The following is a 27,176-nucleotide window of genomic DNA, read 5'->3' as shown; positions in this document are numbered from 1 at the left end:
CAGGGTTGTTGGACTGAAATCGTCGGCCGGGTCTGGAAATCTCGGGAAATCGGTCCAAAAGCCGTCGTCTGATGGGGGTCGCCTCCAGGTCTGGAGAGACAGACGTGCGTGAGGGGTTGGAGCCACGAGAGATGTGATAAAAGCGTAGAGCCGCGGTGATTCGAACACCCTCAAGTCCAAAGCTTTGTTGACTATAAGAGTGCTTTCTCCTCGACATTCAATCCTTCCTCCATCACGAACATTGACCACTTCACCCAGGACGCATTGTCGATCTTCACCCTCCACTCTCCAAATACAACCACAACCTCCAAGCTTCAATCTTCCGACCTCGAGCACAAATTATCAATATGACGAGTCTCTCCACTAAGCTCGCAGAGCGTGAAAGGGCTGGCAAGCCTATCCAGGTCGGCATCATCGGAGCTGGAAAGTTCGGCTCCATGTTCATTTCACAATCTTTCCGCACAACTGGAATCCATCTCGCGGGCATCGCTGATCTCTCGAAAGACCGCGCTCTTGCCGCTCTTAAGCGCACGGGGTACCCCACGGACAAGTACGATGAGACCTGCACCATGTCTGTGTCCAATGGCATCAAGTCTGGGAAGACTGTTATTACGACAGACTCTACGGCTCTTATTGCAACACCTGAGATAGACGTTGTGCTCGAGGTGACTGGCAGCCCGGCAGCCGGCGTTCGGCACGCCCTTCTGTGCTGTGAGCACAAAAAGCACATTGTCATGGTTAACGTGGAGGCGGATGTCCTCTGTGGCCCCCTATTGGCGCGACGCGCCCAAGAGGCTGGCATCATTTACTCCATGGCATACGGCGACCAACCAGCCTTGATCGCAGAAATGGTCGATTGGGCACGCACAGCTGGGTTCGATGTTGTCTGTGCTGGCAAGGGAACCAAGCACCTACCCCAGTACCACTACTCAACGCCGGTGACTGTGTGGGACAACTATGGCTTCACCAAGGAGCAATTGGATTCTGGTGACTTCAACCCACAGATGTTTAACTCGTTCCTTGATGGCACGAAATCTGCTCTGGAGATGGCCGCTGTTGCCAACGGTTGTGGCCTGAGCCCACCTTCAGGCGGTTTGATGTTCCCGCCCTGCGGCGTGTGGGATCTTCCCAACTCCTTGAAGCCCAAGAGCGACGGCGGTCTTCTTGAGAAGTCTGGGACTGTTGAAGTTGTCTCATGCATGGAGACTGACGGCCGCTGGGTGTTCAACGACTTGCGATGGGGTGTCTATGTGATCATCAAGGGTGAGCCGATCGCTTCTTCTCATTATGCAAAACTCACATGCTGACAGTGTTATTCATTAGCCCCCGGCGAATACCAAAAGGAGTGCTTCAAGCAATACGGTCTCAAGACTGACGCCAGCGGTTGGTACGCTGCGCAGTACAAGCCTTACCACCTCATCGGTCTCGAGCTCGGCGTGTCAATCGCGACCATCATGGGCCGTGGCGAGCCCACTGGCCAGACCAAGACCTGGTCCGGAGATGTCGTGGCCACCGCCAAGCGCGACCTTGAGGTCGGCGAGAAGCTGGATGGCGAGGGTGGCTTCACTGTCTACGGCAAGCTTATGACCGCGGAGGACTCGATGGCCATTGAGGGTCTGCCCATTGGCCTGGCGCACGGATGGATGCTGAAACGATCCGTCAAGAAGGACCAAGCTCTTAGCTGGGAAGATATCGAGTACACCGAGACCGCGCCGGCTGTGTCTGTGCGAAGAGAGATGGAGGCCATCTTCAAGAACGAGTTCAAGGCCAAGGCCAATGGCGTCAACGGCACTCATTAGAACTAGAGTATAGTTAGGCGGGTAAAAGGTAAGCCCAAAACAGCGGCAACTGTAGCCGACCAATGTGAGAATAATAAGGCCTTCTAAACTTATTCCTGTGTTAATATTCTGAATAGGATACAATTAATATGAGTCCACCGCCTATGGCATCTTGGCGGGATTTATCCAAGAGCCACAATTTGACCACTTCACGCTTCTAATATATGGCCAAACGCCTTTGAATTATTAGGTTTGGACTGAATTTGGCCCGAGACAGCCGCTAGTGGCGTGGGCTAAGAAGATTCCAAAGTACTGATAATAGAGTTATATAGATTTAGTAAGGGTTTCTGTATATTATCTTGTAATCTTTAAGATTAAGTATTTTTATACTAACGTCCAGGCTGGATTGTCTCTTGTTCCGGGGCCTTGTATCGCCAAGCCTGCCCGGGAGAAGGCACAAAAGGCGAAAGAGGGGGTCGCAGAGGCGGTGCCCCGGGAAGTAAATATTACGATGAAACTGGGGGACATGGATGTCCTTGTGGGTGATCCTCTGCTTGCTAGGATTTTGGCCTAGGGTTTTTCTGGAATCGAGACGTGACTTGTTTTGTTCGTGTACTTTGGGCAGCACGTACCTCTGCTCTGCTTCTGGTTCTGCTTGCGCACGGCGCAGATTGGTTAGTTGTGGGTCTAGGGCACGGCATTCGCATCCTTCAGCAAGCGTCTACACAGGAGATGAAAGGTTTATTGATATTAAGTTATCAATATTAACTCATGAACTACGCAGATCCATCTTGGCCATGACCCGGAAGGAGTCTCCATTACTGTACGGCTCCACTGGCCAACAGACCATCGGTGGGCAGTGAAACATCGGCTGAATCCTTTTGTCCCTCTAAAATCCACTCCCAGAGCTTCAAATCACATCTTTTACCGAATTCAGCAGGTCGATAAGAATCGCTTAACGCTATGCCACCACAGGCCCGCTTCCTTTCAGACTTTAATTTTCTCAGGTCTACTGTCTGACTTGAGGTTCTCGACCGGACGCCTAAGGTGATATTAAGTAGTTGGGGGGCCATTATGAAGCACGAGCGTTGGTTCAAGATAGCCTCCCTACTCTACTCCTGTCCTAACAAGAGAATCGTCGTTAGGGCATCGCGCTGCGATCCGTTGTACGGCTGGAGTCCTACCATCTCTCCTCAATGCACCACAACTCTAACCCCTCTGCTGTCGGGCATTGGGAGTCTAAGAACCAAGTCACGGACAGACAGGCATATTCGGCCACCTGGACGGAAGAGAAGAGCAACAAGGATATTCAGCTCCGCTATGGCAAGGCTGTCGAGGGAGAAAGAAAGAAAAAAAGGCATCCAGTGGGCATTATTTTTAAGACGCTTGATCGGGTGGGACAAAATACCTACCTACTTCATTCCCAGGCCGGCCCGAGAGTCTAGGAAGTTCCTGTGTTACTTCTTTGCCTCGCCAATGGGATCCAAGTTGAGGAAAATAGAGAACATGCCGAAGGTCGTCTTTGATATAAGCTTGGAGGTATGGGATTATTTCTTTCACAGTAGTCTAGCCTTAGGCGATGATGTCCTCAACACGACCTATACCCTGGCGAGAGAAGACGGACTTGAGATGTTTTCTTCTATGGTGACGATCATGCCTAACGGACAAGTGATGCGCCTCTGTTGAAAACGTATCAGCAGGATATAAGATCGAGTTTCTGCAGTGGCACCGCTACTTATTAGAGATTCCCCTTTATCTCCTCACAAGATTCCCGGTGCATGCTGTCCACTTCACTTGCGAGCTGGCCATCCTTGATGCGGTGGTGGTAGAACTCACAACATTCTGTCGCTGCTGCGAATTTGTCGATATCTCAAAGCGAGTATGAACGAGACGATGGTATTCGACTCGCCGAAGGTTTGCCTTGCTAAGGTAGTCATCCTTCCCATGAGACAGTGTCTGTCAGGTGGATTCGAAAATTTACTTTGGAGTAGAGTGGAGGATCAGATATGTTGAAAGGGATATGGAGGACAGGAAATTGCGTGGCGAGGTAGAAAGAAGGCCACTTAACTTCATTCTTTGGAGAAGCTGGTTATTGAGCGTAACTGTGCCAGGTAGGTGAGTATCACATAAGGTAATCTGATTTCGAATGTTCTAGTACAACGATTTCACATCTAGCCTTTGTCCATATATATATATATATCTATTCTTTGTATACGCCTATGATCTACATGTAACCATCACACGCAGCTAATTTCAACAGGCAGTTGTTTTATATAAGAGACTATTATCTTTCTAGAATCTTTCTCCATCTGCATCTCTTTTGTATATACAGTCTGTGTGTAAGTGTAGCCCATGTGACTGAAATCACCATGGTCCCGTTTGCCATGGGGCTAAATTGCTACAGGGGTCAGGTAGAAACACCACGATTATTCTCTTAATTATCTATCTTGAGTAACTCAAGTGAATTACTTCTGGACACTGATTTCGCTATGCTGTGCTATTATCAACTTTATCTATATGTAGAGTGTTCTTATCTTGCGCTCCGCTGGGAATGGACCCTTGCCCTAATTAGCCGATCACTTGCAACAACAAGGACGGGTGTCGCTATTAACGCGGCCACAGGCCAATGGCTTGAAGAATTGACAAAGACAGTGCCAGTGCTCATTATAGACTGAAGTAATTCCTTTCATGACGTTTTGAATATCTAGTCGAATGTTCATGTAAATTGCTTGATCCTCTAAAAGATAGTCTGGATAGTCCTCTAATGCAATATCCATTCTCATGTTAATCCCAATTACAAGACTTTCTCTGATCAAGTGAATCCTCACTTCTGCCAATAACATTCGACGACAGCGATGTCTGACAAGGGGTTTGGCTTACAAGAGAGCCATTTTGGGCCGTGAATGGAAAATAACCGAATGCCAACAAGGAAGGGGAGGATGTCAAGCGACGGCCCGTCATCCTAAGGTACAATGTACTCTGGGCTACGGAGCGAGCCGGGGTTATACCAGGGGTTCTCTACTGTAGCAGCATCGGAGAGCCGAAAGTAGTTGCCTAGATCAAAAAGTGATTCAAGAATAGGAGGCTAGTGATCTGTATCCCTATCTTGAGGAATCTATAGACAACCAGCGTGAAAACAAACTGGAATACCCAAGCCTTTGTCCCTGACCCGTCATCTCCTTGGGGTAGTACATACCCACAATCTTAACCTCCTACCAAAAGCAGAGTCTACTCACCGTGTTTTTAGGAACGGCAGAGACTGCGAATAGTAATCAGGCACAGAGATAGGTGCAGAAATAGTGCGGTGATCCCAGCATACGCCATCATAACCGAATCATAACCGAGCCATAACCACGCACAACCTGATTGCTCAACAGCTGTATCCCTGCCAGTTCTATAGGTCATAATTACATCGGATACTCTGACCTTGTATCGTGCGAACTCGAGCTTTAAGTCATGACTACGACCTCGTGAACGTTGGGATAACGTGTGACAAATTGACAAGGGAGGGCTCGAGGCATCAAAGGGATGCGGTTGTCGCTGACTGCCAGGAACAGTCACAGCCGAAAATAAGCCTCGGCTTGGCTTCGTACTCCCTGTTGAGTTGTCCAGTAATCCGTTCGCTGGTGGGGGATACAAACAGGCTAGGCCTGGCTGTGCTTGGTAGAGGATCCAGGGACGGAGACGGACCGCCGCGGCTGGACGGGTGAGTTACTGAGTTTCTTCACTATGGCCCGTTCCGGTAGAGTTCGCGAGGTGCTGAAACGAATTCGAGGATTTGGATTTGGATTTGAGTATGTTGTGTGGACTAGACTCGTGAGTCAAGGCCCAGGACTGAAGTGGTGGCAGTGGGGACTGTTCCTGGATGAGGATTCTGTTGACAGTGATGTGCGCCTGATTCGCACTTCTTGAATCTTGTTGGACCGAGGAAGTTCTCAGTCATTTCAAATTTGGTCCAGGTGTTTGCTGGGGACGATGAGGGGGTGACTGTGCCGCGCAGGGTGGAATCACGATCTGCCGGCATTTGTATAAATGGATGCAAGTCCATTGGCCGGGCCTGCATTAGCAGAGGAACTGGGACTGGACTGCGACATTAGAGCAATGTTATTCGCGCGAACGTGCCGAATTGTGCAACCTGCAGCAGGCGATTTGGAATACTGGGGCCGCCCATACCGACGGGACAGGCACAGAGTTAGCGGTGAGAATCAGCAGCGAGACTGGCGGGGTCGGTGTTCCAGGATGCAGGAGTTGGACCATGCAGGGATCAGGGATTGGGGAACAGGAACAGGCCAGATATAAAAGTAATTAAACTGTGCGGTCCTTCTTGACAAATTCTCCTGCGGGCGCCGTCCGTCCCCGACTCCCCTGGCGATCCGCTCGTGCTGCCCAGGCCCAATAAGCTCGTCCACCTCGCCAGATCGGCGCAAATTGGGCAGGCCTCAATTTCAATAGTCTCGAGAGAGGAGCCCCAGCCTTGCCTGCATCTGGCAAGTGCGTAATAATCCGGATGCGATTGGCCTAGCGTTCTGCACAATGAACCTGTGATTGCAGCCGTGATTTCTAAATATCCAGACCGGCAGATATATAAGACTTTGGTGGGATACCTTATCCGAGCCCTAGCAGCAGTACATCCGGAGTATCTACACCTCAAGATCACAATGAAGCTCTCCGTAATTGTCGGCCTCGTCGGTGTGGCCTCCGCCAACTCGCATCTCGGCCTGCACCTGCACGTCGGCCAGAGACAGGGCGCCAACGACTGGAAGCCCGCCGGAGTGGACGATGGTAAATCCCCCGCCCTACCGTTACCCCCCCTATCGTTATCAATCGTGTCTGGATACGCAGAACTGACGCCCGCCAGCCCGCAGCCCGTGCCCTATGCTCAACACCCTCGCCAACCACAACTACCTCCCCCGCGATGGCCGCAGCATCTCCGAGTCAGACTGGACCCATGCCCTCGTCAACGCTCTGAACTTCGACCCCCAGGTCGCCAAGGGTCTCTTCGGCAATGCCATCCTCTCCAACACCTCGAAGGACGCCAATGAGTTCGATCTGTACGTATACCAGCACCGAACACTATACGTACGGTGTACTAACTACGCAGTGACCAAATGAACGTCCACAACCTCCTCGAGCACGACGCCAGTCTCAGGTACCCATTCCCTGCCGCACTGTTGTCATTCTCATACTAATAATAATGTCCAGCCGCTCCGACGCCTACTTCGGCAACAACCACCTCTTCGACCCAACCGTCTTCGCCCAGACGCGCTCGTACTGGACCGATCCCACCCTCACGGCCGTGATGCTCGCAAACAGCAAGCTCGCCCGCCAGATCCACTCCAAGGCGTTCAACCCGACCTACACGTACCCGCAGACCACCGAGGAGACCAGCTACAACGAGGCCGGGTTCCCGATCATTGCCTTTGGTAACATGGAGGAGGGCACTGTTAGACGGGACTGGGTGGAGTACTTCTTTGGTATGTTTTTTTTTCTTTCTCTTTTTTGTCTTGATTCAATGCCGGGTCGATTGTGAAAGTGTGAGACTGACTGTTATCTGCAGAAAACGAACGTCTCCCTACAGCACTCGGCTGGAAGGTCCGCGAGGAACCCATCACGGAGGAGAAGATGGGCAAGGTCGTCAAGCAGATCACCAACGCCCTGAACCTGGTTACGGGGTCGAGCGACAAGGATGGCTCTGGGTCTGGCAAGCAGAAGAGAAACCCTCACTCGGTTTCCTAAGCCTGCTAAGCTCTGCTAAGCTCTGCTAGGCTACTGGTAGTTGGATCTTGATACTGCACTGCACTGCCTCCTATTGCTTTGTCTGCTGCTGGGCGGACGAGCATTTGCTCACTTTACATCACATCACATCTTCGCTTCTGGGTCTGTTCTTTGGACTGGACCAGCTTCTGGTTTGATTAATACATTGGGTTTAATATATGGATTACGATCTGTTTCTTTTCTTTTCTTGTCTTTTTTTTTTTTTTTTTTCCTCTCTGTTGCTTCCAACTTGTTTCCTGTGGAGGCACGAATATTCTAGAAAAGTAATGGATACCTTGATTGAGGCTGTGAGTAATACGTAGGCGTAGGCGTAAGTGTAGGTGCGCTGGCAGTTGGCAATGGCGGCTCAGCAGCCGCATAACAGCATAGCGCACAGTGCACAGTGCACAGCACACACTGAGTGTGTGGCAGTGGAACAGGCAAATCATGCCTAGATTGGATTAGAAGGGGACTGAGCGCTCACTCTCAGTGACGGGAGAGTTCGTGTTGCTGCATTTGTTGCATTCGGTGTTTCAGGCTTTCAGCCGCGCACTCGAGTCAGTCGGTGAAGATCAATAGGGGCGAGGCTGTCTGGGACTCTGGGTGCCATCATGTCTAAGCCTTGCTAGCTCTGGAAGCGTACGCAAGATTACGGCGTAAGACTGCCACGTTACTAAGTTGTTAGGGATAATAATGAGGGAAACTTGAGATAATGTCGTCAGAGTTCATACTTGTATGCCAGTCTAGAAGTAACTCCGTCAAATAACCATAACAAACCCGAAATCCATCACTCGTAACACCCATCGCAGCTAATGCTGTGCCCTATTCGATACTCAGAAAATGAACAGAGAAAACATGTAAGGGAAAAGAGACCCAGGTCAATGACGACGTCTCCTGTGCTGGTCCAGATGATCTTTGCGGCCAAAGGTCCAGTCACAGTTAAGCTCTGGGCATACATAGGCACTGGGCGAAATGTGGATTGTCTTGATGTGCCGTATCAGATCAGCCTCGCGACGAAAGCAGTTGTTGCTCGTACAGTTCTCCCACCTGCACTGCAGATTGGGGCTGTCGGGCGAACTAGCAGAAGGTCAGCGTCATCAGCAGGACGGCCTGTTGAACGGCCAGCAGAGGCTGCGGAGTGGCAAATCGAACCTTGAGGTCTGGCCGGTCTGAGGGGCAGTCTGCCTGCGATTTGCATGCAGTCCAGCGTCATACAGCCGGGCGTGGGCATTGGCAATGGCAGCGTTTGGGCCGTTTGACGCCGAGTCCACGCGTTCCTGCAGGGGTGGACCAAGAGAACCGAGAGCGTCAGTCCAGCAAGGCTGGACTGAATCTTCGGCGCGGCGATTGCTGTAGTATCCCTGGTGCTCTGGGACTGGCGACTGCAAGGCAGTGGCAGTGGCAGTGGTAGTGGTCGCATGTTGGAACTGGGCATTCTGCAAAGCGTCGGTGGGCAGTCTAGCCGACAGCACAGGGTCACCTACACCCCCAGTCAAGTCACCATACAAGGGTGAATAGATATTGCCCGGAAACATAGGAAACGAGGCAGCTATCTGATCCACGCTGTAGTCGGTGTCGGTGAATCCGGTGTATGGGGGGTCGTAGTTGTTGTCATCCGGTCGCTGGGGGTCCATCTTGAAGTCAGCTGTTACGAGCAGGACACGAAAATAATCCTGGTGAACAAGGGACCGTTTGATCCGGCAATGGCCTCTTATAGTCGAAGAGCGGGTGCGTTCCGTCAGTAGTGACAAAATAAGGGCTCCGTTGACCACAAAAGAAGGCTTCCAGAAGCCCATGCCCATTCGATCCATCATGACATCGCAAGGCATCACTGCACTGGTAGTCGGATACGGACTGTTGATGGTTTCGTCACCACGGAAAAAAGGCGCAAAGATTAAGGTATGCAGCATGCAACAGACCGGTGAGTGAATCCACTGCAGAACCCTATCCAATCCGGGTAAAAAGAGATGAAAGGAAAGGTTATTCTGTAATGACGAACAATCGAGGCGGCCAACAACTGAAAGAGTGTCTGTCGATGGGCTAGAAGGCGCAGAGGTCTGCACGTAAGACTAAGGTCGATTGTGCCTTGTGCACCTGCGGTGCAGCCTTCCCCAGCAAGGGACTATTCTCTCCCCATGGCACAGCCTCTCAATTACTTAAAAGTTGCGCTTGGTGTCGTCCACGCCTCACGGCACTTCCTCGCCGGCATTTGTGGCTCCTCGGGTTACGAGAAGGAGGCTTCATTGGCAGTGGCCACTACTCTCCTAATGGCAGACGGTACGAGGCTAAGTTGTCTATACGACTGGGAGATTTTTCACGGTGAATCGGTGATGCTCCTGACATCTCACGCAGGGCCTTCCCAACAACGCCCAAGGCTGTTATGGTATGTACCCTATATTCCCTGTCTCCGAGTCACGGGAGCAGCTTCATTCCATGATACATCTATGAAGGCTGTTATGGGTTCGCCTAATTTAAGGCATGGTTCTCCCGCTGTCGGCCGTTGCCGTTGCCTTGGCTGATATACGCGGTGCTTGTGTACCACGCGTTGTCCATGATGATAGTTCCAAGAATCCTTTCAAGTATAATAGAGTGTGATATGAGGGGGATACTGGACCTGGCCGTTCAAGGGTACCGACTCCGCCTTGCGTCTCCATCAGCAGGCCCTTTGTGCTAAAGCAATAGTCGGACTCTTGCTCTCTGCTCGTGCTGATGCTCGTGCCACCGACAAGACCCCAAGGCGGCCTTTTTCAGTTCTGAATGAATGACAGGTCAGTTAATGTGCGTGAAGATTACACTGCAGGCTTCAAAGCGGGGAGGGCCCGTTCGAGCACAATGTTGCCCTCATTGTCGCGCCTCCTTTGTGGCGAACTTGCCGTTGCGGGCTCCCTAGCTAACCAGGATGCTCCGGTCTATGTTGTCGGAAGCTGTTGTAAAGCGTACGCAGAGGCATGTAAGTCTGCCTTGACTCTAGCTATTTCGCAAATGCAGGTAGAATGGCTGGGATCAGGGCTGATATCCATGTGGATCGTCATGAATATTACACGGAACAGAGCTAAATTTCCCCGGTCAGATTCAATACCGGTAATAAAACAAAAAATAAAATAAAAAAAGGCCAAATAAATAATCGATTCTTGGAAGCTCTGCGGCCCTCCCGTCCCGGTAGTGAGGTACAGCGACCCATCAACTTTGGCTTGCCAGTTTGTCTCTTTGGCGATCATCGAATCCCGCATGGCAAAGGAGTATGCCTATGAAAAGGCACAATCTAAGACTGAGTGGCTCATCTCATAGCAACCTGGGGTAGGAACATGATCCTGCTGACGCGGCCCTGGGATCGGGGCGAGATTGATATCGAGCATGTTAGCCAGTGTTGTAGGTTGTGCAATTCGCAGACAACTAGGTATTTGGTCGGATTCGAGAGGGGAGCTTTAACCCTTGCCTGGCCTATATAGCAAGTACCGTAAGCCCAGGCACATATATACAGCCATCGGCACCAAGTCCATTCCCGAGTCGCACCTGCCTATGTTTGGGACTACAGCTTCCGTCGCACCTTCCCTGGGAATCATGCAGACTTTCTCATGAAAGGAAGGAGCGATCGATGCTTTGCCAGTCGTAGCTGCCGTATCTCGAGTCTACTGGGGCTGGAATTCAGCCTGCGCCACATACGACGGTTGACCATGAATCGTATTGGAGTCATCTCCAATCGGAAACAGAATCATACGCCCGCACCCTCCTCAGTCCCGCTTAGACATCAATTGCAGCGTGCAAGTCCGGGGAGCATTGATTGCGTGGCAATCGGCGAGAGGATCAGGGAAACGCAAAGAAAATCATAGACAAAGCCAGTTTATCGGAGAGTGGTGTTTGAAGTCTTGCTATCAGGTGTATAAGGAGCATTCTGTCCGATATTGCTATGAGATTGGTGGTGATATAACCCTTGCATCTGGGTACTGAAGAGTGTGATGTACAATCCCGGGAATTTATATATCGACTCATGGCGTAGAATGATTAGAGGATACACAGCGCCGCGGTATAACATCGGTGAGCTATCCTGAGTTGTCACGATCAAACAACTTGTCGGTGGATATGGCAGCTGCTCTTGCCAATCGGATGTTTGATACTGGCTGGCGTTAGCTGTCATGCAGTTGTCGGCGTACAGGAAGCAGACCAGGTCGCTTCAAGGTTAGATCACTATGTACAGGATGGAATCCCTAATCTGGCATATGCAAATCCCACTGCAACCAGATAATTGCTAATAATACAGCTTTCAATTCCATGGTGTCCATATAATCCTGATTACATGGGTTCAAGGCCGACATGGCGGACTCGATTTGGGCCAGAGTCAGTGTATCCCCACCTTTCCTGTCTTCCTGAGTCAGTACAAAGTCTTGTCGATGCAGTGTTCGTCCGATTCATTTCCCGGAGGACCCGAACGGAATCCTGCGCCCACATTGATGTCGTGCTGCAGTGCCACGTTTCCTATTGACCGGGATACTGCCGGCAGACATCTGATCTATCTACTATATCCTGACCATTTGACAGTTCATCAGTCATCAGTCACCACAGGTGTGAAGGCTGGGCAGGCCGACCCAAATCATCCTTTCTCGCGTGGCGACTGGGAAGGTTGGACAAGTGCATTGGATTGATGCCAGACGAGGCCGGCAACAGCGCGAGTACCTGCACGAGCCTGCCTTTCTTTACCATATAAAGTATAGTTTTGGCCCCAATCGGCTGCAATTAGACTTTGGAAGGATGCTGGCAGCAAGATCAGCATCGACGATCTCCACTGTGCTGGGGGCCTCCACTCGCATTCCGCTGGCACCAGTCCAAAGTGCCGCAACATGGCTGACGCTGGGTCGTGACTCGTGTTGCCGGTCTGCATCTGCGCGGTGCTTTTAGACTCGGTTGACTCCTTCTTGTTATGGGATCGTTCCAGTCCATAGCTAAGCTCTGACGGGATATCAGCGGGAAAAGTCCGGCATTATCATTATAAGAGATAGGAGACGCGCACCTCAGCATTGAGTTCGTCCCGGTTGCCTCACTGCACTCTCCAACACGCGTAGTCATTCACACCTTTTTTGACCTTCTCACCATGAGGCTCGCTCCGACTGTGGCTGCTGCCCTGCTCGGCCTTGTGCCCGAGCTCACCCTGGCCACCTCCCCTGAGGCGTCCGCCGATCAATGCGTGAGTACCCAAGACTACAGACTACGCGAAAAGCAATTAACGTCGTCAGTGTGCCGCTCTCCTCAAGAGTAAGGTCGGCGACAAGGTCGTCCGTCCCAGCAGCGCCGCCTACAAGAAGTCTGTACAGTCGTACTGGTCTGTCAATGTCCAGCTCGAGCCGACTTGTATTGTGCAGCCCCAGTCCGCAGATGATGTCTCGGCCGCCGTGAAGACACTGACCACCGCTGGTGGTGACGAGCCCTGCAAGTTCGCTATACGCAGTGGTGGCCATATGACCTGGGCGGGCGCGAACAACATCGAGACCGGTGTGACCGTTGACCTTTCGAACATGAACAGCACTGTTTATGACAAGGAGGCTGGTATTGCGTCCATTCTTCCTGGAGCGCGCTGGCAGGCTGTGTATAAGACGCTGGAGGAGTACAATGTTGTCGTCCCAGGAGGCCGTACCGGTCCTGTCGGTGTCGGCGGATTCTTACTCGGAGGTAGGAATGATTTCTCTTCTTAACAGATCCGAACTGATTCCAGCAGGAGGAAACTCCTTCCACGCCGCCCGCGTCGGACTCGCCTGCGACAGCGTCGAGAACTACGAGGTCGTCCTCGCCAGCGGCCGCATCGTCAACGCCAACAACTCCACCAACAGAGACCTCTTCAAGGCCCTAAAGGGCGGCGCCAACAACTTCGGCATCGTCACCAAGTACGACCTGAAGACTATCGACAACGCGCACATGTGGGGTGGACTGACGGTGTTTACGCCCAACTCGACGGAGCAGGTCATCTCGTCGGCTGTCAAATTCGTCGACAACATCGAGAAAGACCCTTATGCTTCGTGGATTGGTCTGTGGACGTACAATGCGACTGTTGACGAGCTTACTGTGGGCAGCCTCCTGCAGTACACCAAGCCTGTTCCTCGCCCTGCTGCCTACAACGACTTCTACAAGATTTCTAACGTCTCTTCCACGAACGGCCCCCAGACTTTGCTCCAAGCGACTACTGAGATCCAGCAAGCTGGAGGCAAGCGGTTCGTCCGAAAACAATTGATATATAGATGACACTGCTAACAAACGAACAGAAATGCCTTCCTGACGGGAACCTACCTCAACAGCGCCGATATCCTCCGCAAAGCCCTCGAGATCCAGAAGAGGAAGATCGAAGACGCAAAGACCGTCGCCAAGGGCAAGGACTACACCCTGCTCGTCATCATCCAGCCCTGGCCCAAGCTCTTCTGGCAGCGCAATGAGGGCAATGGCATTGGCAACGTGCTTGGCCTTGAGCGCTTCGACGAGAACATGATCCGTGCGTGACCTAAACCAAGTAAAGAGATATGCGAATGATCGCTAACCTAGCCTGCAGAGGTCCTGTATGATTACACGTGGGAGGAGGAGGCTGACGACGATGTCTTCCAGCGTCTGACGGAGGAGTCGCTGAACGAGCTGGACGACTACGCCAGGGACGCCGGTAAGTACAACGAGTACGTCTACCTCAACTACGCGGATGGCTCGCAGAACCCGCTCGGTGGATATGGCGACGAGAGTGTCGAGTATATCCGCGAAGTGGCGCAACGATATGACCCTGATGGCGTCTTCCAGACCCAGGTGCCTGGAGGCTTCAAGGTCAGCGAGGCGTAGTCAGTGTGAGAGAAGATAGTTCAGGGGTCAGGTTAGATATTTAATACTTAGAAACTCTAATACTTGTATCAAGAACTAATGCTTCAATCCCTTGTTCATTGCCACCTCAGCGTCCGTAAGAACTATGAAACCTTCTGCTCAAGCCATCCATCATTTGACTGCGTCTGTGAAACGAAGATCCATTGGAGACGGCCCCAGTGGAGACTCATGCAGCACAGAAGGATCGGGGCTTAATTCCGCAAGGTATAATGGCCCACATGGTGTGGACTGGCGGGAAGATCGGGGGAGACGATTTCCGAAGTAAACCCAGCACCATTCTCAATAACAGTCAAGTCTAGCCAGGGGCAGCCGAGTTTACGGTATTCAAGCTCAATGCCGTGTAAGTGCTGACGACGAAGACTGAACACTGCAGATGTGCGGAGCCCGCGCAGCCTGCCAGCACACGAGCACAGTATTCTGTGACACGGTGGGCCTCGATGCACCCTCTAAATCAATCTAAATCGCATACTGCGATTCTCGATGCCGATCGCGGGGTATGAGTCTCGATGAACCTTCTAGATCTCCACCAGACGCTCCACAGTTAAGCCATTATCATTTCTGTCGTGGAGGCTACTGCAGCGCCGCAGCGGAGCCCCGTCTCCCTCCTCCTCCGTACTGCCAGTCTGCCACTAAAATAACACGAATTGCCTAATCAAGAACGATAGTCAGTAATTGACCAGAGCAAACCGAACCTTCACTCGATAATGATAACCCCACAGTAAGCCAGACTCAGGCCAGACTAACCTGCCTCCACCAACGGGTAAGGCCCACGGCGGCTCCGGATGCCCTATCGCAGGCTCTGCGTGTCTGTGAAACCGATATGACAGGGGTTGCGATCCTGCCAACCTTCTTAAGTCCACCGTTGAACCTTGATGCGTGGAGATTCGCTTCCGAGGCCATTCTTGCACTGGCAGCGCCGCTCTATTCGTAAGCCACTTGCCTGAGTCGCCTTCACAATGACGATTGTTATTCCCGCTGGCTGCCATAGTCTCGGAGCCCGGAATCAGGCCAATATGGCCTGACTAGCAGACTTTCTGCTTCTGCGCTTGTTTCGGCCCCGGAACTCTATCTGCATGGCGATGGCTTCTCCTGACGCTCTTTCCTGGTGCTGATCCGAGTTCGCTGTCATATTTATGCTGCTCCCCGCTGGGAACTGCTCTCAGGAACCTGTCGAGGCTCAGGCTACGTACTGATAGCCTGCTTGCCCCAGACGGAAAGAACCGACTCCATAATTCTCTCCGTCGTTTCGAAAACAGCCGCTGCTGGTACCTTGAGCCGTGATGTCTGAGGGCCAGAAGGGCGTGGCCCCTGTCCCGGAGGGCGAGACTTTTAACCCTGACTATTCGAATCCGTGGCTGTATCTTGAGAACCGCGCGGTGATTATTGCTGGCCTTGTCTTTTGTACGACGTGCCTGGCATTGCGGGTTTATACCAAGGCTGCCCTGCTGAACAAGCTGGGCTGGGATGATGGTGAGTTCCAGTTTGTTTTGCTATGCCACTATACTGACCAACTGCAGTGTCAATAGTAGGTGCTTGGGTATGTTTCACCTGAGGGCAGGCATTGTATTGTATCCCAAACTAATGCGCCACTTGCAGGTCTTCTCCATAGCAACTCAAGCCGTGTGTCTCTGTAAGGAACCTCCCTGCTTACTGTTGTCTCAGTCTAACGGCCCAGATGGATACACACACGGCGGCCTCGGCATACACCTTTGGAATGTCACGCCGCAGGTGTTCCTGGAATACCAAAAGGTACGATCCCCTACGCTATCTATCTTCACCTGCTCACCATCCAACTCACCAGACCGTCTTCGTCGCCGGCATCGTCTACGTCCCCGCCCTAGCCCTCGCCAAAGCCTCCCTCATCATAATCTACTACCGCATCGTCGCCCAGCGAAGATTCTACCGATACTGTCTGTACGTCATCGCGGCCGTGGTCGTAGGCTACAGTGTGGCCATTGCCTTTGCGCTGATATTCGCGTGCAAACCGATTGCGAGGGCGTGGAACACGAGTATTGATGGGACGTGTATTGACCAGAAGGGCCTATACACTGCGACGGCGGTCACGAATACGGTTACCGATGTGGCGTTGCTGATTGTGCCTCTGCCCGTTTTGGCCAGCTTGAATATGCCGACGATTCAGAAGGTTGGGTTGTTTTTTATGTTTGTTGTTGGTTGCGCGTGAGTCCTACTTACTACTCTGTATCCTCTACGAGGGGGTATATGGAGAACAAGCTAATGAGATAACTTTAGAACCGTGATAACAAGTATCATCCGCCTGGTCACCCTCTTCCCCTTCCTACAGTCCTCCGACCCAACATACCGCATCGCCTGGACAGATATCTGGATGTACGTACCATCCTAAAACATCCCAGTCTAAGAACCAATCTTAGAAACAAACTAACTGATTACCACGCACAGCAACGTCGAATCAAACTTCATAATCATCTGCCCATGCCTCCCCTTCCTCCGACACTTCCTCCGCCGCTACGCCCCCAAGCTCATCGGCGAGAACTCATCCGCTGCGCGCTACTTCAAGAACTACGCCAGCTACGGCAAGACAGGCGGAAACACGACGCTGCGGTCGTGGCGGCGGCCGAGGGGCGAGCATACGGTGCTTACTGACGAGGTGGAACTTGCGGAGAATGGCGACGAGATGGCGGATTCGCATTCTGCTTCTGGTGCGGGAGGCGTGAGGATTTTCAAGGAGGTGCAGTGGGATGTTACGGAGGAGAGGAGCGACAGGGTTTCGGATCCTGATGGTGTCAGGGAGGAGAATGTACGGCATGTTGCGCCGGGGGTGTAGTTGTTTAATGGATCTGTTTGATGGGTTATATGCCATGTTACTGGATTGGATGTATTGTCATGATGGTTGGTATTGGAGTTTGGGATTTAATTGGTAAGCTGTGAAGCTTCTATGTACATGAAAACCTGATAGGAACATGATCCTGTATAATATTAATGCTGATGCGTGCATGCATTCTAGACTATATTATTATTGTCCCGCTGTATGACGCCGTTGCGGGACACCATTGCGACAGCTTGCGTGCACTCCCGGCCGAGAGACCTTGGGGAAACTATCGTGATCGTGCCCCTCTTGCTGTTGATAATTAACAGGAGAAATACTTACTCCCAGCCATTGAGAGTGCAAAGAGGGCAGTGATGGCGTGCTTGCGGGACGAGATGGCGCGCCTCTCCAACGATAACAAGCACGACTTAAGAGAGCTGTCCCCGCTACCCCTCCTCTCTTTCAAAAACAAAATTATAATCAAAACCATTGACAAGATATCATACCATCATGTCGAATACCACTGCCACCGGCAAAAAACAAATCATCCTCAATGCCTTTGTCATGAACACGCCCGCCCACATGGCCCCCGGCCAATGGCGCCACCCACGCAACAAAACCGCAAATTACACCAAACTCTCGTTCTGGACGGACCTCGCCAAACTGCTCGACAACGCCGGTTTCCACGCGATGTTCATCGCAGACACACTCGGCCCCTACGACGTCTACAAGGGTCCCGCGAACGTCGGTCCCGCACTAGCTTCAGGCGCGCAGTACCCCGTTAACGACCCGCTGTATCTCGTCCCCGCGATGGCAGAAGCAACAAAGAATCTCATCTTCGGCGTTACGGCCAGTCTTACATATGAGGCTCCGTATTCGCTTGCGAGGCGGTTGACGACCGTGGATCATCTGGCGGAGGGCCGGATCGCGTGGAACATCGTCACCTCGTACCTAGACTCCGCGGCGCGGAATTTCGGTCTGAGCGAGCAGATCGAGCATGATGAACGGTATCGCCGCGCGCACGAGTACATGGAGGTCCTGTATAAACTATGGGAGGGCAGCTTCCGGGACGACGCCGTGGTGAAGGATGAGCAGAGCGGGGTGTATATCGCGCCTGATGCGGTGCGGCAGATACACCACGCGGGCAAGTATTTTAATGTGCCCGGCCCGCATTTCTGTGAGCCGTCGGTGCAGCGCACGCCGTTTTTGTTTCAGGCCGGGGTTAGTGAGGCTGGGAATGGGTTTGGGGGAAAGCATGGGGAGGCGATTTTTGTTGCGGGGCAGACGCCGGAGGGGGTGAGGAGTACTGTTCAGAATATTCGCAAGGTGGCGGAGGATGAGGGGAGGGATCCGGCGCATATCAAGGTGATTGTGGGCATTACGATTATTGTTGCGGCGACGGATGAGGAGGCGTTTGCGAAGAAGGAGGAGTTCTTGAAGTATGCGGACCAGGAGGGCGTGCAGGCGCTGTTTGGGGGGTGGACGGGGGTGGATCTGTCCAAGTATCCTGATGATGAGGACTTCAGGTTTGCAGAGGCAACGCGCGTGCAGTCGATTGTCAAGCGATGGGCGTCGACGGTGCCCGGGACGGATAACCTGCCGTGGACGAAGAGGAGGATTGTCGAGTTCTTGAGTGTTGGAGGGATCCAGACCAAGCTCATTGGGAGTGGGAAGACCGTGGCTGATGAGCTGGAGCGCTGGGTGGAGATCTCGGGCGTGGATGGCTTCAATCTGGCCCATATCACGAATCCTGGCAGCTTCGAAGATGTCATTGAGTTCCTGCTGCCAGAGCTGCGCGCCAGAGGACTGTTCAGGGACAAGGTCGACAAGGAGGGCGCCACAGCCAGAGAGGCCTACCTTGGGGAGGGCCAGATCCGACTGCCGGAGGACCATCCAGGCAGTAAATACAAGTGGCGGGCTGGCGAGAAGGTGCCCAAGTACCAGGAGGAATAGTTGATAAATCATGCATTATTCGTTAGGTTCTGTATCCATTTCTGTCCCAATAGCAGCAAGCCATGGATGCTTCAACTCAGACGCCGAGGGTCTCCTGGCCGGGTCGTAGTCCAGGATCTTCTTGACAGTCCAGCCTCATCACTCATCCCAGCCGGTTTCTCGTCCAATGCCTGCTCCACCGGCAGCGATGCTCAATGGTCGTTGTCGGCCTCTTCCCTGTCCCCTGAATCCGTCACCAGGAACGGTTGCCGGCCAGTGAAGAGCTCAAATATCAGACGCCCGAGTTCCAGACATCCTGGTCTTTGTTGACTGTATTTTAAAGGCGAGCTTGGTTCAATAGATAAAGGGAGGAATACATACATCCGCTCAGGTTGGACCTCTTTGCGCCAAACCCCTGATCAAAAATGTACTTGTTCAGACACTTCATCATCACGAGCCAGCTCTGCCTCACCAATGGAGTTCAGGTCCTTGACGGGAAACAAGATATTCCCCTGTTGCAAGTCCCGGCTATCCACACTGTGGACAATGACCCGAACCCCAGTTTCCGAATGATGCGGTATCGCTCCTTCATGGTTTCACCGAGATTGACGGGGTGGTATTTTCCAGGGCCATAGTCCTCGATCCATTCAGTGGGAGTTGTCAAGGACCCTGAACCACCGCACCAGCGTTCTGGGGAAAGACGCGAGATCAAAAGCAACAGGTAAGAGTGAAAAGAGACACACTAGCAGCAGTTTCAATGAGATCCAAAAGGATGCACGAGACAATTGAAAAGTCGAGAAACAGAAGCGAGCGCGCCAGGTTGTCGTTGTCGCGGAGTCATGTGATGTGTATAGGGCATGCACTTTACACAGTATACACTTTCATAACCAGTTAACTAGAGCGCTGTTCTCGTTAGGTCTTTCCTGAGAGCCTAATTGAGTCACAACCAAGTGGCGTCTACCAACTTCGCTGGCAGGCTTCGAGGTTTTGGTGGGAATCGCACACCTTGGATGGGTTATATATTTTGCATCGCCCTAGCACCAACCCGATTTTATCATTCCAGGAATCGTCCAAGCATAAATATAAACCACGGTAAAAACTCAAGTACATACTAATACTTCGGATAATGACCCAGCTCTTGATTTTTCTGTCATCGTTTCGCCGCAAGTCAACGTTAGATTAGGGACCCTACTTGCTTAAGCCCGCGAAGAAGGCGATAACCGCACTGCAGCCAACACAAATGCAGACATCGGCATCCTGGCATCAGCACAACAAGCTGAAAGGAGGAAGTGCCTCACCAAGGTCACAACAAAACCGTTGTTTGAGATACCTGCAATGGTGAATGGTCAGTTCCCGCCTTGAACAACCCCGGCTTACGGACCCTGGTTGGATTTGACATTCCCGCACATCAATCAGCGACTAGCTATCTCACTGGTGGAAACATACATCAAACGCCAAAAGCGTCGCTGTCTTATTTAGTAGCGATTGTCCATCCATGGATGTCAGATTGTCAGTGGACGGGTACCACTGATGGCTACCAATGAATGTTAAACAAGCTGGACAAGGTTCATGGTGGCGCCCGTCTGGTCAGAGGAATGAGGATCAACATCGACCGTTGTTCTCTGAGCTTTCCAGAATAGTGCTGGCTGTTCTGCTTTCTTCGGCTGGCAATGGACGGCAGGGCTTTGGCAGGATGAATGCCAGCTGGGCTCCTTGCTGAACATGTTCGACTCTAGTTGCATGCTGGATCACCTAGGCGGGAAATATAGGCGACGTATTTAATATTCTAATAGGACACGACGATGAATGCTGCAACCATGGTTGAGTGGACATCCCCATGTTTGCAAACTTTATTGGGTGGCAAATCCGCAGAATCCATCAACCCTGACCCTGGCCTGGCTTATGCTTAAACAGTCGATTAATGCCTCGTCCTTCATATGATTCTCCGAAGACCTTCCGGGAATTCGCCTGGCTTCAGAGAATTCACGATCACCGAATGGGCTGCCCTGCTCGGCCAGAGGGATCCACCCCCGGCGGAATATCGGGGAAACGCCGTGGACGGTGGGTCTGCGAGAAAGACACAGAAGTTCGACTGCACAAAGAGAAGCAGTGATCGATCCCGATACAATGCTCGGAAAGGAATAACAAGGTGCGATTGGCGTGCTTGGCCGGCCTGGGCAGCTTTTCGGTTTAATCGAGAGAAGGAATTGCCGTCATGGCGGGATGCCGTGTCGGGACCAGTCGGGGTGTTGGGGGCCAGGGCTTGTTTGAAACCATTCTAGCGCTCGCGATGGGTCCTTGGTGTTGTCTATTCACTGCCTGTCATTGGTCCCGTCAATCGTGCCCCCGGGGAAAAGGGCTTTCCCCTCGGGCTCAAGCCGAGTCCCCTCGCTGCATCCCACGGTTGCCCGAGTCTCCCCACAAACCGGGGGTTTGATTCGTCCCTGAGTCCAACTTTGCTGAAACCCTCTTCCCAACCTGGGAAACACTGACGAGGCTAACCCGCCAAGGGCTCTGTGCGGTGGGGACCTGGAGATGCTAGAGGACGCCGCCAACCCCGTGGAGATTCTGTTGAGACTCTCAGACACGCGGCCGTCCCCGACTCCCCCGACTTGCATTCCCATTTCCCTGTTCTGTACCGGGCCGGTCATGGACTTTCTCCGTGGTCTGTGGTCTGTAGGAAGGCTATAAAACCCCGCGTGCCCGCTGCTGATCTGGCGGCCGTTTTGCGGGTTCTGCGTTTCTATCCCCTTCCCCAATCTTGAATTCTTGACCTCTGCCTACCATGGGAGGCCTTCAGCTCAATGTCGACTGGAAGTCGAACCGCATGGCCATCGTCTACTGTCTAGTGGCTGCCATCGGTGCGCTCTGCTACGGTTATGATACCATCTACTACACCGGCATCCAGGGCATGCCCTACTTCACCCAGGACTACGGCGAGAAGGGCCCAGACGGAGAATACTCGCTCGGCACGACATTCCTGTCTCTGTCTGCCAGTATCATCTACGTTGGCGAGTTCGTCGGCTCTATTATCGCTGCCCCCATTAACGAATATCTCGGACGCCGTGTGGTCTTCCTGGCTGCCTCCATCTGCATCGTCGTCGGAGCCGTCGTGCAGGCCTGCTCATTCGGCTCGCACGCAGTCTTCTACGTCAGTCGAGTCCTGATCGGTCTGGGTATCGGCCAGTTCACTGCGACTTGCCTCATCTACATCGGAGAGATCGCTCCCTCCGCCATCAGAGGTCCCGCCCTCATGTGCTTCCAGTTCATGCAGTCCATCTCTCAACTCGTCGGAGCCTGCGTCAACCAGGGCACGCAGAGCATCGAAAGCGCCCAGTCCTACCGCATCCCCATGTGCCTCCTCGTCGTCCTCCCCGGCATCATGCTCCTCTGCCTCCCCTTCATCCCCGAGAGCCCCGTCTGGTACATGTACAAAGACAAGACCGAGCAGGCCATCAAGGCCCTCTGCAAAATCAACAAGAGCAACCGCGACTACGATCCCACCACCGATCTCGACATAATCACCGAGCAAGTCCAGACCGAGCGCGAGCTGGCCCGCGACGCAACCTGGCTCTCCCTACTCACGGACCCCGTCGAGCGCCGCAAGCTCTTCTACGCCTGCGGCGCCATGTTCGTCCAGCAGATCAACGGCATCCAGTTCTGGTACACGTACGGCGTGGTCTTCGCGCAGTCAATCGGCGTCGCAGACCCCTTCACCATCAACACCATCATCTACGTCCTCCAGATCGTCACCGTCAGCATCGCCGTCGTCTTCGGAAACAAGATCAACCGCCGCACAAACCTCATCGTCTGCTCGGTGGGTATATTCGTCTCCCTAATCGCAGTCGGCGGACTAGGTACTACCCGTGGAGCAGACGGGTCTTTCTCGCGCGGCATCGGGATTGGAATTGTCGTGCTCGCGTACATCAATATCATCTTTTACAACTTCTCCATCGGAACGCTGTCCTACTCCATCGCGTCTGAAATGTCCGTCGGCCGCAACAGGAACAAGATCACCTCGTGCGCTATCGGCGTCTTCTTCGTTACTGTCTGGCTCATGGTGTTCACCAGTCCGTACATGTACTACGACGGTAACCTGGGCCCCATGATTGGATTTGTCTACGGCGGTACGACAATTTTCTTGCTTGCGTACTCGTGGTTCTGTGTTGGTGAGACCGCTGGCCGTAGTAATGCCGATATCGAGCGCCTCTTCCAGGACCGTGTCCCTGCGCGTGAGTGGAAGACGTATGTTATTAGCAATGAGGATGGAGGTGTTGCCAAGAAGAGGGAGTCTAAGGATGAGCAGATCGAGATGGCATGAGTTATGCTTGATATGTGTTATGAGCTTGGGATTGAGTCCTGAGTGGAATTTATGATATAGACAATCTAGACATGCTTGATGCATGAACTTGAAGTTCAATCTCTGCAACCACTTTTTGTATGGTCGTAGTGTAGATTCGTCGATCACATCTTCCTAATCCACGTATAGATATGCTGGACCAGAATCTGGCTGACCTGATGATGATGTACTCGCCTGGGGATACACGAGCATAACCTATAACCACTTCTTATACAGGATTCTCTGTCCCAAAATCCGAACAACCTTCATAACAGAGTCTAGTTATACAACGTAGTCCACATCCTCACCAACGCATCCACATCCGACTCCCCACCCAACTCAGCTATAGACCCCGCGTGCCCCTCTCTCCTGGGGTCAGGATAGGCAGTAGGGCCAGGAGGGTCAAGACCGAACCCAAATCCATCGTCATAGCGTAATGCCGTCGGTGAAGCACTTTCCTTCATCCGAGGCCGTGCGAAGCATGAGAAGCAGACGAGGCATGGGCAGCAGACGATGGATAGGGCGTTGAGATAAACTGTGCTTGCTTTCGGCTTGGTGGTTGGCGTTGGTGTTGATATTGCAGGTGGCTGTGGCTGGCTGGTGTGTCTCTCTGGGGACTGGGGGTTTTCGGTTTCGGCTGGATATGGTCCTGGGTCTCGGATTGAAGGAGGGTTTGCCCTGGGAGTTCCTACTTGTGACACGGTCCCATTGCTGTTGTTATTTGGGGATAATTGGGAGGCGGAGAGAATACCAGCCCCGTTGGTACTGAGCAGCGAAGGGATGCTTTCAACACTTAAAGATATCCTGGTGAATGTTTATAAGCATTTTATCTAGTATGATGAGACGACACGTACTGGTTGGGGTTATCATCAGCTGCACGAGACTCTGTCTGGTTATACTCTTCAGCAGCGCGCAGCTGCTGTGCAATGAGCTCTGCTATCAATCTTCGCTGTTCGGATTCATCGAATGTCGACCTGACTCTATTGTCAGAACAGAGTATGAACCATTGATAAACGGGTATAGGGCATACCGCGGTTCAGCCTTCAACCTGGCATAAATAATAACCTGCATCATACACTGCAGATTACTCCTCATCTCCCCCAGTCCAAACTGCAGCACTTTAAGCCTGGACGCCTTCATCGTAAACTTCAAAACACCAAGGGCACTCTGCTCAGCACTATCAACTATTTCCTGCAGATCATTAAACGTCCCCGTACATTTCTCCACGATTTCTTTCGCCGTCACGATCGCATTCTGCGAAATCATGGGCCTCGATCCCTGATCTTCATCTTCGAATACTTTGCCGATTTCCTCAAGCACCAGCGAGGTCGATCGAACGTAGAATGCCAGGTCTTTTACCTGCTCGTTGCTGGATGATGCCTCGTCGCAGAATTTGTATAGCGTCTGGGCTAGAGCGAGCCCGACTGCTGCGACCTGTATTATGGATGCGGCTACACCTAGCGCTTCCATTTTATTTAAAGAGACTCTTATCCATCGGTGTGGTATAACGGGATATTCAGTCTTGAAGCATGTAGAGCAACAAGAAGGGTTCGTGGTGGTTGATAGATCGTGAAATAAGCAATCAGTCACGGGAAACAACGCGCTTACGTGGACGGCTCTTGACGGGCGCGGTGGTTCCAGTCCAGCCCGTGTCTGGCAAAGGATGAGAGGAACTGGAGCTGCCAGAAGAGCCATTGGCTGTGGCTGGGGTCTTGACGCTGTCCATGCGAGATTGCGGGTCTTTCTCCGCAGGATCTGACCTTGGAGAGGCAGATCCATTCCAGATACTGTGGTACGACACTTGAAGTCTCGTCTTCGTTGGGCCATTGCATATAGTGTATGGGCGATTGGGGAGGAAAATTATATAGGGCTTGAGACATGAAATGCTGAATATTATTTGGTTTCCAAACTATGACAAGACTGACTAGGATCGCTCATCTTAGGGCTGCCACTTTCCAACAGTGTTCTCAGATAGGCAGTCAAGAAGATAGAGCGGGCATGGCAGGTTAATGCAGCATAATCACTCGGATAGTATAGGTATTGACAGACCTCAGGCTGGCTATCCACAAAGCCAGATTTCAGATTTCCATCGTGCGCTTCTAGAGCTTCTGAGAGCAGTCAATCTTGTTACAGCACTGGTCCCCCTTGTCCCAGATACAGTTGTTTGTATCATCCCGAATATCGCAAGGCACCTCCATGAGCTCATACTCAATGCACGAGTCCGTCGCTCGGGTATCCAAGCTGATGCCAGGGCTACTATCCGGGCAAGCCTGGGTAAGACCGGTGCTAAACCCAGTAAGGCAGTACTTCCCGCACGGCCACTTTGTAATCGAGAATTTACCAGCCTTGTCGTAGTCGTCCGTCTTGCCAATGTGCCCACCGTTCTGCCTGTTGTTTAGCCACTGCCCCCCGTCCGTTGCGGCTGGGAGGGCGCCGTGCAGGTCCTTGAGGTTAACCTCGTCACTGGGGTTGACGGGCAGGCCCGGTGTACATTTCTCATCGCGGCAGAATTGGAACTTGCCAGGGCGGATGTATTTGCTGAGTTTGGTTTCGGAGTACTGGGCGTGGTTGTATGTCAGGTAATTGCCGGATAGGCCGGTGAAGTAGTAGCATTTCCCTGTTTAAGTCAGTAAGTCAGTTATGGAAACGAAAGGAAGATTTGGAAAGCTTCATACCGGTTTCAACCCCGGACTCGCACTTCCCGGGCTTGCAGACACCATCTGGGCCCTCGACCTGGCCTGACGGGCATTGGCATTTCCCATTAACCATCTGCTTCCCATTGGGACAGGTCTCCTCCCGCTTGCACGTCTTGCCATCAAAGGTAGAGCCCTCTACGCAGCATTCAAAGCCCACGTCCTTGGAGCCTGTGACATCATGGCCCTCACCACAGCAGTGGAATTCGGTCTCTGGGGACCCCTTGAGGCTGGCCCCGGGTGGGCAGCAGGTGCCGTACTTCTTGTTGGCACTCATGCTTAGCACCTTGTCGGGGCCAGTGCATGCCAGGCTTCCTGTGAATGGACCATCGGGCCATGTCACTTTGTCCCCGTCGATCTTGAAGCTTTCGCCGATTTCTTTGACTGGGACCTTCTCGGCGTAGGCGAGATGGGAGCGCAGAAGAACGGCGATACTGAGTAGAGAGAGGCGCATAGTTGTGTTGGTATATTTGGTTCTATTGAATGTAAGAGATTGAGATGATTAATGAGTAGGAATTTCGTGCGAGACTTGGGTTTTTATACCTTTTCTTCGAGGTTTGGAGAACACTCACCACGGTTCTACATCATCTTGCATTCGCCCTATCCTTCGCTTCTCCACGTATGATGGCTCGTTGCATTGCAGGTGGCGGGAGTTCAGTTGCCTCGGACCTCGAGCTGATAGTCATGATAGTCAGTGCTGAAGGCAACAATCCCAGTCCTCTACATGATGCATTCGAAGGAAGCAGACTAGCTAATCAGGTCTCCAGTATCGGCGCGTCAAGGCTATCTGCGACTCTCAGCCATGCAACTACAGTTCTTGGATGCAATTTTCTTCATTTGAACCCCCATAATTCCTCGTTTATCGGAGAGAGATGTGGAAATAGTTAGTTTCATGTGTCAGAACTACAACTCCGCTGACGACTAGTTGAGATCTAGCCAGCTGAACCGGTCAGAACTGCGTGGTTTCCATAGAGCATGTCAACGAATTACAGACCGTGCTTTCCCTGTAGTTGGTTCGTCCACCCCATAGCCCAATAGGAAGCCCGTGCCCC

The 27,176-nt window shown here is 52.4% G+C and overlaps 9 protein-coding genes across 9 annotated transcripts; 6 read left to right on the top strand and 3 right to left on the bottom strand.

The window, feature by feature from the left end:
- Positions 1-347: 347 nt before the first annotated feature.
- Positions 348-1,799, top strand: APUU_30125A (NAD(P)H-dependent oxidoreductase; the record flags this gene model as incomplete). The annotated part of the gene is made up of 2 exons (XM_041701183.1): positions 348-1,263; positions 1,324-1,799. The coding sequence occupies 2 exons, from the start codon at positions 348-350 to the stop codon at positions 1,797-1,799; spliced, it is 1,392 nt and encodes a 463-aa protein (XP_041554094.1).
- A 4,637-nt stretch (positions 1,800-6,436) lies between these two features.
- Positions 6,437-7,514, top strand: APUU_30124A (peroxidase family protein; the record flags this gene model as incomplete). Its single annotated transcript, XM_041701182.1, has 5 exons — positions 6,437-6,560; positions 6,637-6,829; positions 6,880-6,927; positions 6,981-7,252; positions 7,336-7,514. The coding sequence occupies 5 exons, from the start codon at positions 6,437-6,439 to the stop codon at positions 7,512-7,514; spliced, it is 816 nt and encodes a 271-aa protein (XP_041554093.1).
- Positions 7,515-8,629: 1,115 nt separating this feature from the next.
- APUU_30123S (uncharacterized protein) lies at positions 8,630-9,166 on the bottom strand (the record flags this gene model as incomplete). Its single annotated transcript, XM_041701181.1, has 1 exon — positions 8,630-9,166. The coding sequence occupies one exon, from the start codon at positions 9,164-9,166 to the stop codon at positions 8,630-8,632; it is 537 nt and encodes a 178-aa protein (XP_041554092.1).
- Positions 9,167-12,618: 3,452 nt separating this feature from the next.
- APUU_30122A (FAD-binding oxidoreductase) lies at positions 12,619-14,336 on the top strand (the record flags this gene model as incomplete). Its single annotated transcript, XM_041701180.1, has 5 exons — positions 12,619-12,711; positions 12,761-13,193; positions 13,240-13,729; positions 13,781-14,004; positions 14,062-14,336. The coding sequence occupies 5 exons, from the start codon at positions 12,619-12,621 to the stop codon at positions 14,334-14,336; spliced, it is 1,515 nt and encodes a 504-aa protein (XP_041554091.1).
- A 1,319-nt stretch (positions 14,337-15,655) lies between these two features.
- On the top strand, positions 15,656-17,178 carry APUU_30121A (uncharacterized protein; the record flags this gene model as incomplete). The annotated part of the gene is made up of 7 exons (XM_041701179.1): positions 15,656-15,845; positions 15,893-15,912; positions 15,972-16,005; positions 16,051-16,124; positions 16,177-16,553; positions 16,626-16,721; positions 16,794-17,178. The coding sequence occupies 7 exons, from the start codon at positions 15,656-15,658 to the stop codon at positions 17,176-17,178; spliced, it is 1,176 nt and encodes a 391-aa protein (XP_041554090.1).
- A 492-nt stretch (positions 17,179-17,670) lies between these two features.
- Positions 17,671-19,113, top strand: APUU_30120A (LLM class flavin-dependent oxidoreductase; the record flags this gene model as incomplete). Its single annotated transcript, XM_041701178.1, has 1 exon — positions 17,671-19,113. The coding sequence occupies one exon, from the start codon at positions 17,671-17,673 to the stop codon at positions 19,111-19,113; it is 1,443 nt and encodes a 480-aa protein (XP_041554089.1).
- A 2,764-nt stretch (positions 19,114-21,877) lies between these two features.
- APUU_30119A (uncharacterized protein) lies at positions 21,878-23,413 on the top strand (the record flags this gene model as incomplete). Its single annotated transcript, XM_041701177.1, has 1 exon — positions 21,878-23,413. One exon carries the CDS (start codon positions 21,878-21,880, stop codon positions 23,411-23,413), a length of 1,536 nt encoding a protein of 511 aa, XP_041554088.1.
- Positions 23,414-23,709: 296 nt separating this feature from the next.
- Positions 23,710-24,901, bottom strand: APUU_30118S (uncharacterized protein; the record flags this gene model as incomplete). Its single annotated transcript, XM_041701176.1, has 3 exons — positions 23,710-24,235; positions 24,286-24,405; positions 24,462-24,901. The coding sequence occupies 3 exons, from the start codon at positions 24,899-24,901 to the stop codon at positions 23,710-23,712; spliced, it is 1,086 nt and encodes a 361-aa protein (XP_041554087.1).
- A 629-nt stretch (positions 24,902-25,530) lies between these two features.
- Positions 25,531-26,578, bottom strand: APUU_30117S (cysteine-rich secreted protein; the record flags this gene model as incomplete). Its single annotated transcript, XM_041701175.1, has 2 exons — positions 25,531-26,048; positions 26,107-26,578. 2 exons carry the CDS (start codon positions 26,576-26,578, stop codon positions 25,531-25,533), a joined length of 990 nt encoding a protein of 329 aa, XP_041554086.1.
- Positions 26,579-27,176: the final 598 nt, after the last annotated feature.

The sequence above is a fragment of the Aspergillus puulaauensis genome, chromosome 3 (assembly GCF_016861865.1).
Source record: "Aspergillus puulaauensis MK2 DNA, chromosome 3, nearly complete sequence".
Lineage (NCBI taxonomy): Eukaryota > Fungi > Ascomycota > Eurotiomycetes > Eurotiales > Aspergillaceae > Aspergillus > Aspergillus puulaauensis.
The sequence above is the reverse complement of the archived record's forward strand: the minus strand, read 5'-3'. Positions and strand labels throughout refer to the sequence as shown.